General features: G+C 46.4%; 1 protein-coding gene across 5 annotated transcripts in view; it reads right to left on the reverse strand.

Moving 5' to 3' along the window:
• Positions 1-21,058, reverse strand: part of DAXX (death domain associated protein) — a 1,076,799-nt gene that overhangs the window by 74,677 nt on the left and 981,064 nt on the right. For 4 of the 5 annotated variants that reach the window (XM_078641632.1, XM_078641631.1, XM_078641633.1 and 1 more), the window contains one exon: positions 11,922-14,058. In XM_078641632.1, the coding sequence (XP_078497758.1) occupies positions 11,922-14,058 (2,137 nt within the window). The remainder of the gene's footprint in view (positions 1-11,921; positions 14,059-21,058) is intronic. The other variant, XM_078641634.1, reaches the window with a different exon arrangement.

Raw genomic sequence — 21,058 nt, forward strand, 5'->3', positions numbered from 1 at the left:
GCCTGGAAGTGGAGCCCCTGAGCGTCTGCTGCTCGGCACCGCCGAGCCTGTCTGAAGAGCCCCGCGTGGGGGGCGCTACTGCTGCTGCTACTCCCCGTGTCTGCGACGCCTGCTACGAGAGTGGGGCGGGGCACTGCCAGATACAGCTTGAACGGGTGGGCCTACGGAGTGAGGGCCTGCATCCCCGGCGGCGCCTGCGCATCGTAGCAGCTGAAGCTGATGCAACTGGCAGAGCGGGGATTGCGTTCCGGTTTGTGTGGCCGACGCTGGAGGTGGGTTGCCAGATTGACGGGGCCTATGAGTACTGCGGGTCGGTTGCTGGAGCGAACCTAATTACGCGGCCTGGAGCATTTGCGGCCTAGTCGGGACCTAGTCACTGCCCTGACGTGTGGCCTACGCTGGATGCACGGCTTTGCTAGCTGATTTATACTCTGTTGGAAAGAGCGGGGGCACGCCGTTGGAGACTTGGGTTATCACCTCGTGGTGCCACTGCATACGGTGATACTTGAGGCTGGGGCATGTGCTGAGCCACGAGGGGTGTCCCACTGAGGCCGACTGTGTATCCTCCCCCCAGCCGAGAACGCACAAGGGGCTCCCAGCTGAAGGCTGCAGGTAGGGGTTTGGGATCGCACGCTGCCTGATTTCCTCCCCCCTCCGGGAACACTGGAGAAGCGTGACGCTTCGGGAGGGGACCTGACGGCGAGGTTTGCGACCATAGTCTGGATGGGCCCTGGGCCCTGCACCTTGAGACTGCCTGTGGACGTCGTTGCAGTGCGATTACGGGTAGAGGGGAGACACTATTACTCCATTCATTGCGGACCAGACCAGTGATACGGGCAGCATCGGAGTTTTGGGGAGCTGTCATTCTGAGTGCCCCTGGGAGAATGGGCGTGTGGACAGGGCATAGCCCAAACTATCGTTCGACCCGAGGAAGTCCAGGACGGGGGACCCCGCCCCTGAGGATGGTTTGGGTGAAAAAGAGCAAGTCACCAACAACCCAGGCCAGGATATTCGCGGCCTCTTGGTTAGTATGGAAAAGAACCTACAGAGCGGGATAACCTGTTTGGGCACCAATATGGACGCTCTTACATATTGAATGGACTGCATGGCCGAAAGACTAGACAAACACGTCGAAAGACTGGATACGTCAGAGCGAAGGCTGACAGAGGTGGAGGAGGCCCAGACCACCTTGGACACAGAGTATAAACAGCTGGGTAAGGTTCTCCAGATACTGCAGGACAAGATCGAAGACTTGGAAACCCATTCCAGGCACTGTAACCTTCGCATTACGGGCCTGCCAGAAAACACTCCTACTGGGAATATGGAACGCTTTAGGGATAAGCTTTTGAAAACACTCCTCTCCTGGGCGATACCTCCTTCTCTGAGATGTTTGTTGTGGAGAGGGCTCACCGCTCCCTCGGCCCGAGACCAATGCCGGGGGCCAATAATAGCGAAATTACTAAATTACAGGGACCGGGATGTAGCTCATCGCTTAGCCCGTGAGAAGCAGCCGCTGCGGTACGAGGGATCGACGATCGCTATTTCCGGACTTTACAGCACAGGTGCAAGAGGCAAGACGATGGTTTGCCCCCATGAAGCGTCAGTTACGAGATCTTGGAGCAGATTACGCTATGCTGTACCCTGCTCAGTTAAGAGTTAACCGGCAGGGACGTTCGTTAATCTTCACTGACCCTAAGGCACTGCAAAAAGCGTTGAAGGAATGGGCGAGGGAGCGGCGCACCTCCTCGGAAAGACACCTCCTGGCTGAAGCTACCGGGGGATCGCTGGACGAGCAGGACTGAAAGCTGTTTCCAGACTTCGACTGTTGAGTATTTCTGGTTATTTTGGGAGGCTTCCTCCTGGTGGGTCTGGGTTTCGGGAGAGTGTGTTCTCGTGCCCCTGTATCTGTCCTTTTGGGGCTTTCCCGGGTATTGGACAGATTGTTCTACCACCGCTTCCCGAGGAGTTGAGGGCTCACTTCCACAAATAGCCGGGCCCTTCTCTGAGCTCATAATATATGGTCTGTTTGGGAGGCCTCCATTTGGGATACTAAGTGAGAGGGGTGGCCGCCTGACGCGACACAGTAGTAGATGTGAGCTGTATATGTGGTAACAGAGATTTGTACACAACTCAAGATGTGTCTATGGGGGGCCTGGCCCGCTTAGCTTCATTACACTCCAGTGCAGCTGAGTGGATCCCTGCCTGGCGCATTGAGGGGTATGGCCTCATCTGGTCATTAATTCCATTCTATTCTGCGAGCTACATCCGCCTCGGAGTGACTCACACCTGGGATGTGTAGTGCTCCCTTTTTGGCAATCGTATACTTTCCTATGACTAAATGTAAGTTAAGGCATTGGTCCAGGGTCCCTTTGCCCGCCCTAAAACCATATTGTAGGTCATAAATAATGTTTAAAAGGTCTAACAAAGTTGTCAGGCACTCTAAAATGACTTTGCCTCTAATTTTAACAGCAGAGTCTAAAAGAGAGATCGGCCTATAACTTATAGGATCGTCTCGTGCACCTTTTTTTAAAAATAGGGACAATGACTGCCTTTCCCCAGGATGACTGGAGACTTTGTGAACACGCCACATTAAAAACATGTGCTAAAATTCTCAACCAAACACTCGTGTCAGCCTTAAACAGGTCTGCTGGTACCCCATCGGGGCCTTTCCCCCCCGCTGTGGATAAAATTGCGTTATAAACTTCCTCTCCTCTAATGTAATATCCCAGAGGACCAGAGGCTTGCCCATTTTGAGGCAATTTATGGTTCTAAGGGAACCGATAATTCTTTACTAAGTGAAGTGCCTCAGGGTGCCGTGTCTTTACTAACTTTTGAGGAGTCAGAGGTGGAAAGGGCCATCATTGAAACCTCCAAAAATAAAGCGCGAGGGCCAGACTGCGTGCCAGCGGATTTGTATAAGGGGGACCCCAAATTTTGGGCCAGGATTTTAACAAAAGTTTTTAATGCCTCGGGAACCCAGGGGTTCCTTAGATCGTGGGCTCGGTCAACAATCATTCTGGTCTTTAAAAAAGGGCAAAGAGGGGATCCTCGCTGCTACAGACCCATTTCCTTGATTGATTCAGCCGTGAAAATCTTGGGCAGTCTCATCCTGGTTAAGCTTATGAATTGGGTAAATGGTAGCGAGATCCTCTCTAACCTCCAATATGGTTTTAGACAGGGAAGAAGCACCCTGGTTCAATGCATGAATTGATATCTTCTAATGAGTAAATATACGGTGGCGAAGGAAGGTTCTCTCTACATGGGTTTTATGGACCTCTCCTCTACTTTTGACCTGGTTAACAGGTCAAAGCTGTGGACCATACTATTGGATATGGGCATTGATCCATGTTTATTTTATTTTCTAGCAGGCCTTCACCAGGGTCTTTCCGCAACAGTCAGGGTAACGCAGGATGGTAGATGCTCTAGACATTTTAAATCTGAGAGGGGAGTCAGACAAGGAGGTATTCTGGCTCCCCTTCTTTTTACCCTTTACATTAATGCATTAGAGACTTTTCTAGTTGAGGCATGCTTAGATATCCCGCGTGTAGGAGAAACCGCTATTCCGGTTCTCCTATACGTGGATGATGCAGTATTGTTGGCTCGTACTGGTATAGGCCTTCAGAGACTTTTGAACGCCTTTGGCGATTTTATGTTGTCCTTGGACCTAGTGGAGAATACTCAGATGTCCCATGTTATGATAGCAGATAAACACAGTAGGAACCCTAAAACCTTTTACTGTAACAGGGTAGGGGTAACCAAAGAAATTTTTAATTCCATTGCTGAGGGACAAGGGTTTTTTACAAGTTAAACCAGCCCTTTTGTATTTGCAAATGCTTAACTCCGCTAGGAATATTTTCTATATTGCTAGTTTTTTTTAGTCGCTGCTGTACGCCTCAAACGCAGGAGATTTTCATTACTGATTAATGTTGCCTGATTTTACATATCCTAATGATTAATTGTTGCCTGTATCCGCACTGTTTTTATCAGTGCATGAAATTCTCTCACCCACTTACAAACGCATCGTTTTAAAATATATATATATAATGATTCTTTTTATGTAAAGTAGAGTTTTGCATTGTGTGTTTTCGTGTATTTTTATGATTTTAATTAATCAAATAATGTGTTTTTGACTGGCTGACTCACTTCCTCTACGCTAAAAATAAGCCCCGGACTAATATATATTTTTTGGGGGTATTTACAATATGTTCATCAACTCCCTTGGAGTCTTAGGGGGAACAGAGGTACAGGCCGCCCCCCCCCCACTCAAAAACTGCCAAACCAAATTATGGCCTGTCCCTCAAGACACTCTTATTATTCGATTAGGCTGAAGGCTTCATAAAGGTGTGTGCATAATAATATCACTACCCCTTTCCTGAATATCAGGGCTCTTAATGCCTGCGCAAGTGTCACTCTTTGTCAAAGTACACATAAGGTAAAGTTAAGAATTGCCAAACAACCATCACCCATACCACAAAAAATTGTCTTTAAAAGAGCAACTAATCTGAAGGACAAATTAGTCCACACGAGGATTCTTAGTGCCCCGCATGTGGACTCCCTGCCAACTGGACACCATCCTTGTACTAATTGTTCAGTATGTAGCCTGACGAAAACGACGAAGACCGTTGTTTTGAGGGATGGAAGAGTTTGGCACCTTACAAAGTTTAGCAACTGCAACACGGTCAATGTGATCTACAGATTAACCTGCAGATGCGGACTACATTACATTGGATTAACCTCTGGAAAGGTGAAGGTACGCATCCAAGAACATTTAAGCACCCTGAAAGCGAAAAAACTAACCACACGTTTGGTACAACATTTTAGTGAGGCAGGTCATGACCCTAAAGATCTAAACTGGGTGGTCCTAGAAAGAGTAGTCTGCGATAGCCACAATGCCGAGAGCATTTTGGCCCGCAAGGAGGCCCGGTGAATCTATCAGGAACAAGTTGACAGGGTAGGATTAAATGACTCCATTGAATGGAATAAGATTAGCCGGCGTTGATCCCCATATGTACATGTTAGGTTTTCCATCATACATTATGCTGGATCGGCTGTCCTGGCTCCTGGGCTGTGGAATTGGATATATGTCAACTGGTTGCATTCCTGACTATGTTAGAACATGCAGAGACCTTTAACCCACCCCCTGTTTCTGGGCTGGACAGTCTAAGTTTTGGGATGGATGATCCATCAATTGCGGCTTAACACTGTAGAGTATATACATATTTTTTTTGCGCCATGGGGGATATTGGCATTGCTGACTGAATTGAGTAGCAAGTTTTGCAGGCCTTTAAGTTGCTACGCACGAATTCCCCTTGTTATATATTTGGTGCACCATTTATTTAAAAGCTTGAGGATAGGATTAAACAGTAACTGCTCCATACCTTGGGAATTACACGTTGGCGCCTCTGAACTGAGGTATTGGAAGCATTAAAATGTGTTTTGGGGGTGGCAAGTGCTGACAGTAGTGGAAGTTGGTCCACTCTAAGATGGCCGCCACAGTCTGCATCCGTGTATCGGTCCTCTATTAGACCTTGTGACAAGGGGAAGCACGTGATAGGGGTAACCAGAATCGGCGTCTAAATAAACCGGCAAAGCGGATTCCCAGCTTGCTGTGGCTGTGTTACTGAACGTGTGTCCACCGGCCAGGGTAAGACGTACGGGTGTCGGGGTGAAGAATGAGAGACTTTCCTTCCGACTGTGATGGCATTGTAGCCAGGTTCTGAGCTGGGATGGTGCAGTGAGCTAAAAAACGGTGATGGATCAAGCCCTGATCTTTGGACTGGGTAAGAGTGGTCTGCTTAATTCAGACACTCTGTTCATCACCACCCCCTTTTCCGAATCAGGCATTGGACACTGGGGCTGAATGATTGAATGGATGTTTACTGGCAGGCTTCGGAGTAAAAGACTCCCGTTCCGCTTGGGATGCAAACAGATGCCGGGGTTGGTTGCGTAAACGTACATTCGCCGGCATGGGTGATACGGTCCAGCCTTGGGGTGAAAGACTTTTCTGTTCTGAGTGTGCTCAAACGGATACTTGTATGGACGAGATAAATTCGTTTTACTGTTGGCTGTGAACATGCCGATGGTTTGTTTGTTTTTTATGGGCGCGGCTAATGTTTCATTGTGACATTATTTCACATGTGTATAATAAGACAGTGCCGCAGGGAGTGGTTACACATCGTGTTGTGAGACCGGGGTAAATCCTCTTTTGCTGCCTCATGTGCATGTTTATATATTTTTTCACCTACATGCTTGTGCACGTTTCTACAGAAGCCCAGACTGTAGCGGGTTTCCAGTAGGACACGTGATCTTGATGACACGGAAGTCAGTCTGAGGGAGGTAGCAGGTATGCGGTAGATACGCAACCCCCAGGTGATTATGTTGTCAACGATCTAAGTGCCACACCTTGTGATTCTTCTAACTTTTAATGAATGCTCTGTATCTGACCTGGCCAGTTGGCCTCTGAGGGCCAAGACCCTTTGGCACACAATTTCTTTATTTTATCTTGTTGTCAATTCTAATCATCACAGGTTATAATTAAGCGATGAGAGGAATTTAAAAGTGACGAACCCCTAATTGCCCGGATGAAGTTGCAAAATCTACAGCAACGAAACATGTCGGCGACTGAGACTCACATGAATTTGATCTGATGTGAGTCTGTTTTAGTTTGGAGCACTCACAGCCCAGAATAAAACAGGAGTGGCTAGTGAGCGCTTCAATTTTAATGTGTGAGATTCACTTTTTTCTTTTCTCACTGGGGTAACTGGTGAATGTGTACACTAAACAGCGATTGCTACTTATTATCCGCTGTGGCACGAACATGCAGCACATTGTATGTCTGTTGTGAAGTGTAAAGTATTGTTACATGGTGTTTGTCCTTTCCTTCCGCGTGTCTGTACCTTTTTCTTTCCACTATACAGAGAGTGAGCTACCTATGATGACAAGTGGGTAGACTGGCAATTGTTAGCCAGATAACCCCATTGGTGGTTCTACCGTGAGGTGCTCACTCTCTTTCTCCACAATTTTTTGTGGTATGGGTGATGGTTGTTTGGCAATTCTTAACTTTACCTTATGTGTACTTTGACAAAGAGTGACACTTGCGCAGGCATTAAGAGCCCTGATATTCAGGAAAGGGGTAGTGATATTATTATGCACACACCTTTATGAAGCCTGCAGCCTAATCGAATAATAAGAGTGTCTTGAGGGACAGGCCATAATTTGGTTTGGCGGATTTACAATATGCTCAACCTCCACGGGCTCTGTAATTTCTTCTATACTGACAATATTAAAAATATGGCTAAAGTGCGAAACCCATTGGTCAGCTGGAATTAAACACTCGAGATCAGGAGCACTCAGACCACCCATCGCGTACGTGAGGGTCAATATTTTCCAGGCCACCCGGGGCTGCTTACCCGCCCACGCCAAGCGGACCATCAGCGACTATAGGCGGTGACATTTTTTTTGGATAGGACCATAGGGATATTCGTGAAAAGGAAGAGAAAACTGGGCAGAACGACCATTTCCATCAAGGACACCCTGACCATTAATGACAGCGGGAGGCGAATCCAACCATCGACGTCATCTTCCAATTTGGAGACGGCGACCCCATAATTTTCCCTCAGAACAATTTCCTAATCAGTATGTAGCCGGATACCCAAATATCGCACCGAATCTGTAGTCCATAGTAACGGATATTCCGGTTCAAAGCGTACCGTGGTAGGCGTCAGGGGGAACATGATGGACTTGCCCCAATTAACTTTAATGCCTGAGAGGGAGCCATACAGCACTACCTCGCGCAGCACAGGCGAGAGATTGGTCTCAGGGTCTCTAACATATAGAAGGGTGTCGTCGCCATACGTAGACACAATGAGTCGGTAGTTTGGGAACCGGATGCCCCTCTGTCCATGATATTCTCGCAGGGCGCAAGCCAATGGCTCAGTAGTTAAGGCATAGAGGATTGGGGATAGGGGGCATCCTTGTCTTGTGCCCCTGTGAATTCGTATGGGATCAGTGACCAAGGAACCAATACGGATACGGGCCGAGGGCTCGTAGTATAACGTCGCCAATAATTCAAGGAATACCGACCCGACACCCATGTGGCTCAAGACATGTCTCATGAAGGGCCATTCGACAGAGTCGAATGCCTTTTCCATGTCTAAGAAGACTGCAATTGCTGGGACCTCCGGGCACGTGTGCTGCATAGCAGCGTATACCGTTCTTAAGTTATTGGTCAGGTTCTGGCTAGGTACAAAGCCCGCCTGCTCTGGGGCGACTAGGGTGGTGACTAGAGGGCTAAGACGATTAGCAAGTAACTTCGCGAAGTTCTTCGTATCGACGTTCATGAGAGATAAAGGCCTGTAAGACGCACAATCATCGGGGGTTTCCGCGGCTTAAGTATGGCAACCAGAATCGCCTCCCGCATAGTCTGTGGCATGGTTCCAGAGGTACATATGTCTTCGAATAATGTGAGCAGGTGTGGCAGTAAAAGGTCCTGAAACGCCTTATAAAAGGCAACGGTAAGGCCATCACTGCCAGGGGCACTGCCTGCCCTCATTTCCGAGAGGGCAAGAATAATCTCTTCTCGTTCGATCTGCCGCATTAGGAACTTGCGAAGCAGGTTGGTCAGCCATGGCAGTTCTATATAGGACTATTAGTCAAGAATACGTTCCTCCAGGACCGTTCCTCGCGAGGAATAGAGATCTGCATAATATTCCCTGAATTTCTCCGCCACCTGGGTCTCCGTTAGCAGAGAGTCCCCTTCGCTGAGTATATATTTAGTATAGTTGTTCTGTCTCTGCGTTGTTTGATAATCTGTGCAAGGACCCTCCCCGGTCTCTCCCCCTCGCCGTACGTTCTGGCAGTGGCATATTTCCCGAGATGCTTTAGCTCGGCGTCTGCCTCCTCGTGAAATTCGCGCAGCGTCAGCTCGTCATGGAGGACAGTGTCCTGCTCAATCCCACTCCAGTGTTGCTAGTCGAACACGTATCGGCTTGAGAACTCTCAAGTGCTTTGAAATAGTAACCCCCCTGATATATGCCTTAAAGGCCTCCCAGGCAGTTTGGAAGGAGTCCACAGATCCCACATTAGTCTCAAAGAATGTCTCGATGGACAGGGCCAATTCCTCCTTGAATGCACTGTCGAGGAGAGAATATGGTGGAAAGTGCCATGAGAACGGTGGAAGGCGTGTTTTGGGTGTAACCAGAGAGATTAGCAATGGGGAATGGTCAGAGTAGGTGCGCAGTAAAATCATGCAGGTACGGACGTGATGAAGTAGGTGTCGGGAGGCAAACCAGCGTTTATTTTACATGAAGAGGTTTGAGTGGGGTATATCGAGATGAGATAGCGATAGCCCCTTTGCTACGTTGGCTCGGAGTTTGGGCTAGCCCCAGCACAAAATTAAACCAATTGGTAATCATGGATTGTATAGCTTTGGATAGAGCCTTGGATATCCCATGGTTGAAATATATAATGGACCGGAGTAAATGGCTAGGTTGCCCTGATTTATATAACAGGCCGAAACCGATAAGCAAATCTAAGATTAGAGCCATTAAATCACAGTTTTTGGAGAAGCAACAGGGCCTTAGGGAGTAAAAGGAGCTAATAAAACCAACGGTTAGAAGATATATCACATTACCTTTGTACAATCAAGTTCAACCATGTTTCTTTATTGTAAATAATTTTTCAGAACAAGTTACCTTACATTTTATCTTTGTCTGCGATTTTTATGTTCAGCTGCATATAAGATGTATACTTCCCCTTCTCAAAGACTGTCATTTTTTCCAAGTCAGGGCCGCTTTGCTATACCTCCAAATTCTATCTTCGTCTATGGTCTGTTTTGGGGTTGCAAGTTTTTTTATCAGGAGCCATCAGATGTAAAAAAAAGCTGTAATTTTAACAATTACTATCAAATCATCCTTTTTTCTATGTAAACATGATTTGAAGGTTTACTTTTATTTAATCTGTAAATTTAGCACGTTTCACTTTACACTATAGCATTTTGCACGTCACTGGATACCCCGGTTCTATTTAGTAATTTTAAATTGCAGTGTCTACTATACAGCGAGTACTAAAATTAACTTCTTAAACATTAATATTTGTTCAATTGTTTATGATAATGTGAACGTAGAATTTTGTACTCCATCAGTTAGTATTCGATATTTTATATGTTATCTGCTCCAGCTAGGAATTTTAACTTGTCTCCTTATTGTATATAGTAATATGAATTTGGCACTATGCACTTTATATAAAACCCTCTCCAATAAGTTTAACTTTTGTTTTACACCACCTTAAATTTTAATTGTCATTTGTAAAATAATGTCTTTTTTTTCGATGAAACGTTTCCTCCTATATGTTCACTTTTATGGCATTGATTTGTCGAATAAAGTATCTTTTGATCTTGCTTTTGACTTACCTGCATGCCAAGGGACTTTGAGAGAAGCAAGCTAAACTCAGAGTGGCCCTGCTGTGTTTATTTTCCCTCTTCTGCAGATATACCAAGAACAGTTAGAGTCTCCAACGCCCCCAGTTAGCACCTCTGTACTCGAGCCCCACAGCCAGAGTACACATCTTCTGCATGTGTCCCCTTGTCCTAGGAGTTCCCACAAGCTAAGCACCCCTTTGGGTCTGCCAGACTTGTCCCCAAGTCCCCTTTTGCAGACTCTGTCGTTTTGACATGTCCCTTTCAATTTTGAGCACTGACCGCGCTCGAGGTGACCATCGAGACCAGCACCTCCGCATCCAGACACACCAGGGCAAGTAAACCCCACCTGCTGGTGGTACTTTGGACCTTGGTCCTCAAGCACCTCAATTCCTAACGAGTACCCTCTACAACAGTTTGTAAATACCTGTAAGCAGTACATGTTGGATAACATTATCACGTTTGAGGCTCATGCCTCAATCTGACAGGTTTGCTATACAACTGTGTTATTGTACAAAAAAGATAAACTTAAGTACTTACCTGAGCCAGAAGATCTGGTATCTAAATATTAAACAAAATCTTGTGTTATTTTTCTAAATCGTTCTTGGATTTCTAATTGTGTGTGTGTGTCTCATTTAATGATTCTGTGTTCAACAAATGCTCAACACTCCTCGTCGATAAGCATAAACTGTTCGACCACACTACCACAATTAGAGCACTGAGGTATTTTTAAAGCGAGCCCTTTGAAACCAATAAGGGTAACCTGGACTTTCTACACTACATAGAAAGCCAGCTTCCTCCACGTGCCTGAAGACAAACACAACATCCTCGGTACCAGACGTCTTCTTTCTCTAACAGCATTCCCGGCCACTAGGAATGCAGCATGAGAGCAACGTCCTCATTGGAGGAAGCGGCCTCACTCGGCAGTCCACAGTGCTCTGAAGGACTGCATTTCCACTAACGCAGCAGTCTTAAGACAATTGGGTTAGAGATGTTTAAAGTGTACATGTGTGGCTGGCCGCCTCAAGACGGCCGGCCAAAAAGACATGCGCACTTTATATAGTACATTGACAGCCCTCACTGCTGCTGTCACTCAGGAGCAGCCTGGCCCCGTCCTGACGCTCTGTTCATGACAGGGGATGAAAGAATGTTAAATAATTACCTTTTTATTTTTAATCTCTGGGGCTTTGGGGGTAGTGTAGTGGGGCGACGCTGCTCCGCTCCAACGGAGGTGCCGCCCCTGCCTGCTACTCATGTCAGTAGGTAATGTCGAAGACATAAATTAGCAGGGTTTATCCACTGCAATTATATTCTATTAATTTGAAGTAAAGAAGAATAGGTCTGTGTACATAACAAATTTAAAGTTAGAAAGTTGGTGAACAAGAACAGGAACGTTACTCCTTTGGGTATACATTAGTTGGAAAATCACAAGCAGCCATGAAACTGAAGATAGCTTACTCACTGACATACCACGATTCGTCCCTTTTTTAAAAGGCACAACCATTACCTGTTGTGGTAGCTGTCATCTTTCCTGGCTCTCTTCGACTGATGGTTGCTTTGAAGAAAGGATCCTCCAGGGTTTCCATTAATAGATGCAACATTGAATTTCCTGCCATTCTCCTGAGAATTCGAATCAAACTTGGACTGCAGATTCCGGACAGTGTCAGCCAAGGTGCGTTTCCTTTTTACTGGTGTAACACAAGGAGTCTCTGATTTCAAGTTCAACTTAGTTACAAAAGTAGCATCAGGCGGCTCAGGAAGCAGCGGCATTGTCTCATTCAAGCATTTGGATTCCCTGGATACATCTTTGAGCAGAAGGGGCTCAGTATGTGGGCTATGCGTTTTCTCTGCAAGCACAAGCTCACCCTTTGATCTTTTCATTGAACCCCTGTGCACAGCTGAGGTATCCTTGCATGCACCAGAGGAGTGCTGCATGTCTTCACATAGCTGAAGGTCTCTGGGTACCTTAAGGTCAACATAATCCGAATTATTGGATCCCAATGAGTCAATTCCCTTGCCACATTCAACTAAAGAGTTAGATGCATCTGAAGATTTAGTCCTTGAACCAAATTTTCTTTTACCAAGTCCTGAGGAAACTGGCTGAAGCTTTGAGGCTGCTGAGCGAGGGGATCTAGCATGCTTCAGAGTGGGACTCTGAGACAGGCGCAATGACCAAGAAGTTTCTGGAGACGATGTCCGAGATACAGGGGAACATGGCGATGAACCTCCAGTAGGCCCTGTAGAAACAGCTCGTGGAGAAGTGGTCCAAGAAGTAGATGATTCAGGGAGCCCTTGACAAACAGATGTAGAATCAGGAGGCCTTGGAGAAGTGCTGGGCGAGCCAGGGAGCTTTGGAGTTCCACTTGAACTAGAGGGTTGTGACAATGAAGTCAGAGATCTAGTGGACCTGGGAGATTGAGTCAGAGAAATCGATGCATCTGGAAATGGTGACAAAGGGGATGATGATGTAGAAGGCTGTGGAGGTGGCACATGAGAGCCTGAGAGCTTTAAGTGTTCCGACTCCGATTGGGGAGATGCACCCGGAGACTCTGATGTTCTCAGAGATGAATCCTGAAATTTTGGCAACTTTGGCAAAGAGTGTGACTGACTTGGAGAACATGAAACCGAGGGCTCAGAGGTTGCCAAATGAATTGGTGACAGAGTTCTGGGTGAAGCATTTCGAGAGTCAGATGAGTTTAATGAACAATCCTCAGACACCTGTGGAGACAGTGATGGCATCTCAGATGATATTAGAGGCAATGATGTCTCTGCTTTGGCAGACTCAGGAGTGAGCATGGATTGTAGCTCAAAGGGAGCTTGTTGGAGAGCAAGCTCTTGCTGTATAATTTCAGAGGCAGTGGATTTAGGGCCTGGAGAGGATGCCCTTGATCTGTGGGTCTGCAGGGAGGTTAGCAATAGTGCCTTTTGGCTCACACTCTCTGTATCACAAGAGTGCTCCAGTGAAGTGCTGTCAGACTCTGGAGAAGAAATCTGAAATGCCTCTGGCTCAGGGGAGGCATTTGGAGTCTTACCTGATGTATGGAAATTGGGCTGTGCTTTTACATGCACAGAAGACTGAGTAAGAATGAGTGAGGGCACCATGGCTGGCATTTGTGGGCACTCAGTTTCCAACACATGCAAAGGTTCAATATTAGGAACAAACCCTTCTTGCTGCAAGACCTCTTGATGTTGATCACTCTCCTCAGCAATGGGATCAGGATTGCGCTCAGGGTCAGTGTTGGGCCTGTGCTGTTTCACTAACGCTTCCAATTCATTTACATACTGCTTGGGTACCTCTCCCGTGGCAACTTCAAGCTCCATTGGTTCCGTGTTCTCAGTTACATAGGATCCCAAAGCATCTATTCTCAGGCATTCCGTTTCTTTGCTATTTAACTCCGTGCTTTTGCTGTGGTTCTCCACTCCTTTGACTATGGGAGAACCTGGTTTTGGGATCAAACCCGGGACCTCCCTAAAATCATTGCCATTTTTCACATTAGTATCATCATCTTCCTCCTCTTCATCTTCATCTTCCTCATCATCCTCGTCTTCAACTTCCTCGCCAGCAGAAGAGAACTGCGATGGCTCTGATCGGTTGTCCATTCGCTGATCACTTTCTGCGATATCTGGCCCAGGTTCTTCCTCTGCTGGGAATAAAAAGAATGGAAGGTCACAAAAGTTCAATGATCTACATACACACAAGCAGTTTGAGAGACTGTAAGGAGGTGTCGAGTGTGAGGAGCTAACAGGTGGGGTTTAGCTTTCTGTTGTTAAAGACAGAACAAGAGAGCAAGTGTCTCACACACCATTTCAGATGGGTAGAGATGTGCAAAGGCACAGCAGGTAAGCACATGAAAGGCTGCCTGGATATTGAAGTTGTACAATCTGTAGATTTTCAAATGCTTTTTCATAAATCGTACCAAACTCTTAAATCGCTCATCATTCAAAACTACAGAATTTCCAAAAAGGCAGTAACCATTAATGTCTCTCCTCCGTCATGATTATTCATGTCGGACCGCTTAAATCACTGTTGAGAACTTGACCTTCAACAAATCTTACATCGTATCTGAGGCCAGACGAAAATAAAGAGGACCAGGTTGAGTTCTGAAATGCCTCATTAGGCAAAGGAACCAAAATACTCTTAGGCTATAAGAACAATTGCTATGATAAGCCAATAAGATACCGTATAATTGTTTGATAGTATAGCATAACGGTTCTTCTTATTTGCTGACCAGCACTAACACTGCCAAAAAGGGATCCATCTAAGATCTCCCTGCAGGAATAGACCTCTTTTTATATAACCCCCAACTCTTCACTTTTTGGACTGACGCTGCTGGTTTTTCGACTCTGTAGTGCACTGAACCCTGATGTCATGGCAAGCACATGTGCTCTGACCTCCAAAGTATGTGTACAATTGTCTGGTACTTAATTGGTTCATTAAAGCTACTTTTTCGGTTTGTAGTTTATGATACAAGAGGCACTCAGGGGGGAGTATGTTAAATATCACTAGTGAACTGCAGCACTTCTTTTGCAGCCACTACAGTGACAAGGTGAAAACGTGACTGTAGGCCTGCCGCTGCAGTCTAGTTAGGCAGCTTTTAAATTTGCCAACTCGACATAGCAAAATTAACCCTATTGCCAGGTCAAAACTTTCCTTTTCAATATTAAGCCCCCCTCCCCAACCAGGGAAGAACTAGGTAGCTCACCAAGCAGGGTACTTAGTACTACAAAAAAGGGCAGGTTTCTTTCGTACACCCCAACAGTGAGGATATGAAATTGCAGTTTTCACTGTAGAAAGGTCAGTGGTCTCATTGGCTAACATGGAGTTTCACTAGCCACAGTACTAATTTCCATGTGGAATTATCAAAGATATTACTCCAAGGTATCAAATGAACAATTAACTTACCTACGGAAACGCCTTTTCTGATAGACACGATCTAGCCTCAGAGTACTTACTGTAGAATTATCCCCACGTGTCAGACTGGAACCAAATATTTTTCGGGAGCAGAACCCCTGTGAGCCGCTGGGTGGCAAGGTTTGGCTCTATGAATCGGTGGCTGCATCGGAAGTGATGAGCATGGTGCCTATATAGGAACCCCAGTGCGTGGATATCAGTTTCTTTTTGCGACTTTCCACGAGCGGAGGCACGAAGAACACTGACCACTCCTGTGCAAAACTAAGTTCATGAAATGGGAACAGCCCTCTAACTAACAATGTGTTCACTGAGTAGGGAGAAAAGGTGAGTCGGTAAGAAATCTGCAGCTAGATAATCTCTCTCCCAGATAAGGCGTTACCGAGACTTCTGGCCGCAGAATCCTTACCCTAGAATAGATAGCCAAGTAACACCTTCCTGGATGTTTGCAAACATGATTGAGACTACAAAGGCCTGCAGAACCAAACAGGCCAATTGCCCATCCCAAAGGACCCGACTGTCCAGGCAGCAATGCTTGGTAAAAGTGTGCAATGAAGCCCACGTGGCAGTCTGACAGATGTCGAGGACCGGAACTCTGCGAATTAGCGCAGTGGTCAGAGCCTTTGCTTTGGTGGAATGAGCATGAAACCCTCTAGGTGTTGCTTCTTGGCCAATGTGTAGTAGATCATAATGCAAAGCACAATCCCTCTGGAGATGGTCAGCTTCTGCACAGCCTTCCTTTTCTTGGCTCAGACATACCTCACGAAGGGTTGATCATCCACCCGGAACGGTTGAGTGCGGTCAAGGTAGAACAATGCTCTTTTTGGGTCAAGCCAGTGTAGCCTCTTTTCTTCCTTAGAGGGATGAGGCGGAATGTAAAAGGTAGGCAGGGTGTTGGACTGGCCTACGTGGAATGGGTTGACTAACTTCGGCAAGAAGGGTACTGGAGTCTAAATGAAGTAAATGCCACCAAAAAGGCTGTTTTGATGGTGGGGTGCCTAACCAGACAGGTATGAAGTAGTAAAGAGGGAGCACACATCAGATATGCAAAAACCAAACTGAGGTGCCATTGCAGCATAACAAAAAGGGAGCTGGGGAAAAGTGCTTAAGACCATAAGGATCCTATTAACAATAGGAGACTTGAAAAGGGAGGCCTGATTTGACAGCCTTAGAAAAGCGGAGACAAGTAACCTTTCAACTTGCCCAACGCAGATCCCTTCTGGGTCAGGGTTAAGGATAAACAAACGAACTTGGTCAAGGAGAACAGATAAAGGGTCAACCTGTGTATCTGTACACCATGCCACAAAGTTGCTTTAGGGGCCAGCGTATATGGTCTTAGTGGAGCCACGCCGAGCTGCCAAAATAACATTACAGACTTTGGACGGAAGGTCGAAAGCGGTTGACTGTCGCCGCCTAATCTCCACGCATGAAGGGAGAGCGTTGACAGAGTCCGGTGGAGACCCCTACCCTGCTGCTGCAACAGAAGATCCTCCCGAAGGGGCAGCCTGATTGGAGGATCGATGGACATGCTCAACCGCTTTGGATACCAGAATCTCCTCACCCAGTTCGGAGCCACAAGAATGACTTGGGCCGGTCACTCCTGATCTTCAGAACCCTGAGCTCTCTCGGAGCCATAAGGATGACTTGGGCCCAGTTGTTTCTGATCCCTTGAGGAATCTGGGCAGGGGATCGGACCTCCGCTCTTGACTAAAAGCCTTAGAAACTCCAGCGCATAGGTAATTGTGAAGCCTAAACGGGGAGGAGGGAGCGTTGCATGTGAATCTATAAAGATAACAATACTGGAGAACCACAGTGTACAGGTAAATAACAATTTTTTCCCGTCCTTTCCTGGTTGCAGAGAAAGATCATTAGCTGAGAGGATTTACGGAATTACTCCGTTCTTTTCAGATAAAACTTTAAGCATTGCTTGATGTCCAGAGAATGCAACGCCCTTTCAGCGGCTGAGGATGGATTAGCAAAGAATGTTGGTACAACAATCAGCTCATTGAGGTGGTAGGTTGAAGGCACCTTCGTTATAAAAGAAGGTTTAGTGTGCAAGTTAACCCAGTCTGGAAAAAACTGCAGATACGGTTCCTTTATGGTGAGAGCTTGGATTTTACTGATACGTCTGGCTGATGTAATGGCCAAGAGAAATACCACTTTCCAGGAGAGGGACTTTAATTCGCATTTTTGTATTGGCTCAAAGGGCAGACGCATCAGTTGAGAAAGAATAGTGTTTAATTGCCACCAAACTCTAGGAGGCTTAACAAGTGGAAAAACTCTAAAAAGCCCTTTCATGAATTATTTGACGAGTCGGTTAGACCACAGAGAAGTTTGAATTGACCACCTTCTATATCTAGAAATTGCAGCAAGATGGATTCGCATGCAAGAGTGAGAAAGTCCTTATTTCGCTAAGTGCAAGAGATATGGCAGCACCTGCTCCGATGATGAAGAGAATGGAGGCAATGCTTGCGAGATACACCAAGTACAGAACCTTTTCCATTTGGCTGTGTAACATTTCAATGTAGATAAAGCACGAGATTTCTGTAGTGTCTTAGTACACTCCGCGGAAAGCCTCAAATCCCCAAATTCTGCGTCGTGAGGAGTCAAGTTGACAAATGAAGAGATGGGATTTGTGGATGTACCACCTGGCCTTGGATCATGTAGAGAAGATCCTACTTTGGAGGAAAGAGAATTGGGGCACACTCGGATAGGCGATGCAGCTCGGTGTACCAGAACTGTCTTGCACACCCCGGAGCGATGAGAATTATCCGGCAAGGCTCTTGCTTCATTTTTTGAAGTATTCGAGGAATGAGTGAAAACTAGGGAAATGCATATGCGAACATCTCTGTCCAAGGGAACTGGAAGGTGTCTCCCCAAGAATTTTGATGAGGATATCTGCTTGCAAAAAGAGGACACTTTGTTGAGAAACGTAGTGAACAGATCTAATGTTGGGTAGCCCCAGGGTTGAAAGGCCACCTTCAAATGTTGGTTGTTGAGTTCCCATTCGTGGCACTGTTTGGTGGCCCCGCTGAGAGTCAGCCTTCTCAATGTGAATCCATGGCACATGATCCACTTGCAAGGAGATGTGATTTACTAGGAGCCATTTCCATATCTGCTGAGCAAGCAGGGAAAGTGTCCGAGATCTCGTTCCTCCTTGCTTTTGGGAATAAAAGATTGTCGTAGTGTTGTCCGTTCCGACGAGCACTGATGCACCTTGGATCAGAGGTAGAAAAACTGCTTTAAGTTCCAGAATGTTTAGATGAGACTCTGCTTCCTGTTTGGAGCACTTGCCATGAACCTGTAGTTCTAGAAGGCTGCTATCAGTGCCATGCACTTCATGAACACCCTGGGAGTGGACCTTAAACCAAAAGGGAGCACTCAGGATTGATAATGGCGCCCTGCCACCTTGAATCTGAGAAATGTTCAATGTTTAAGATGGATAGGGATATGAGATAGGCATCAAGGAGATAGAGATATGTTAGAAAATCCCCTTTTTCCATTAGAAGAATCTCCCGAAGGGAGAGCATCCTGAAAGATTGACTCTTTATAAACTTATTTAGCATTCTGACGTGCCTCCATTTCCCATTTTTCTTTTTGATGAGAAAGTGGGAATAAAATCCCCGGTTTTGCAGGTTGAGGGGTACTTCCTCTATATCCTGCTTGAGGAAAAGTGAATCTATTTCCTTCAAGAGATCTGGAAGGTGACGGAGCAGAACTTTGTGCGGTGGAGCATTTGGAGGATGGTAAATGAACTCTAGGCTGTGGCCATGTTGGGAAATGTCTAGTACCCATCTGGCTGAAGTAATGGAGTTCCATTTATGAAAGGATTCGTAGAAGTGATAGTGTGGGACTATAGCAGCAGGGGCCTGATGATCTTCATTGTCTCTTATTGGAGTCTTAAGACTTTCAACCAGATGATGGCCTCTTGCGTCCTGCCAGTCTTGAATAAGTCTGACCGGTTTTGGACTGAAAAGACCGGTTGAATGGCTGGTAGGCAGACTGCGGATGTGGCTGGTACTGCTGATGAAATTGTGGGGGGGATAAGAATTGTCCCCGACCTCTAGCCCGTAAGGACTGAAAGCGGCGCTGTTGGAGATTACCTAAGGCTTTGACAGTATCCGTGCCCTTCTTGATAGAGTGTAACTCCTCGTCTATGTGCTTTCCAAAAAAGCACTCCCCCATCAAAGTGCATATCTAAAACTTTGGCTTGTACCTCAGGCCGAAAAGAGGTTGCTTTTAGCCATCCCTGGCGATGTAGGACCACCGCTCCGTTTATAGTTATTTCAATGAGTTCTGAAGATGCTCCTTCTCCTTCCAGAATAATATCTCTTGCCTCTTTACTTTTGTCCTCAGGTAGATATTCCAGCAGAGTAGAGATGTCTGACCACATCTGCCGGTCATATCTCACCAAAATAGCCATAGCACTAGAGGCTCTGTTGGAGGTAGCCACCAAAGCAGAGAACCTCTTCCCACTATTGTCAAGGCGATGGCCCTCCTTGTCCTGTGGGGCAGTGCAGGGAGATGCTGGATTCTTGGCTCTTTTCTGTGCTACCTGCATGATGACAGTCTGGCCTCAGGTGACGAATGAAGCACGCAGGAGAGTCATCTGGAACCATATATTTTGTATCCAGATTTGGACAAACCGCTTGAATGGAGGCAGGTGTTTTCATCAAATTTAGCCCTTCTTGCCATAGAATAACAAGTTACTTACCTTCAGTAACAATATACCTGTAGGAAACATAGGTTAGGTATAGATTCCTTACCGTAGAATTTTCCCCAGGCATCAGACTGGATCCAGAAAGTTTTTTGTCAGCAGTACCCCTGCGCGTCGAAAGGTGGCTTTGTGGTTGCCAGGATGACGTCGCGGTAGCTACTTAGACGCTGCCCTCGAGCACGGACGTCAGTTCTTTCTTTTTCCGCGCCAGCCAGCGCAGATCCAGAGGTAGCAGTACCTCCAGTCTCTTTTTGACTGACTTCAGTTCTGGACACGACCTTCCACGCCATAAGCTCAGAGCCATGCAAGACACTGACCACTGGTGCACAAAACTAGGGCCCTGAAAGGAAATCCTTAAACCTAAAAGTCAGTTCGTAGAACAGGGAGGATGGGTGGGGCGGTAAGGTATATACAACTAACCTATGGTTCTTACAGATATATCGTTACTGAAGGTAAGTAACTTGTTCATCTGAAAGAAACATTTAGTTATAGATTTCTTACCTTAGAATAGATACCCCAGCAATACCAACCCTGGACGCGATTCTGCGAACCAAGTTCACACCAAAAAGTCCTCGAGAACAGAAAGGCCAAAGAAGCAGTCTCTCCTGACTTGGCTGTCCAGGCAGTAGTGTCTTGTGAACGTGTGCAGCGATGCCCACGTTGCTGCCTGAAAGATCATTAAGGGGGACTCCACGTCCCAAATCAGTGGTAGCTGCCGTCGCCCAGGTGGAATGGGCACGCAACTCCACTGGTGGCTCCTTTGTCAAGGAATAACCAGCATTGATGCACAAAACAATTCATCTAAAAATTGTCCGTTTTTGCACAGCCCGACCTTTTTTGGCGCCCACGTAGCCAACAAAGAGCTGGTAATCCACCCGGAATTGTTTTGTACGATCCAAGTAAAAGGAAAGAGCGCGCTTTTGATGCAGACGGTGGAGCCTCTTCTTCTTTGGAAGGATGCGGAAAGAAGGTGGAAAAAGTGATGGTCTGTCCAACATGGAATGGAGTAACCACTTTG

The sequence above is a fragment of the Lissotriton helveticus genome, chromosome 5_1 (assembly GCF_964261635.1).
Source record: "Lissotriton helveticus chromosome 5_1, aLisHel1.1, whole genome shotgun sequence".
Classification (NCBI taxonomy): domain Eukaryota; kingdom Metazoa; phylum Chordata; class Amphibia; order Caudata; family Salamandridae; genus Lissotriton; species Lissotriton helveticus.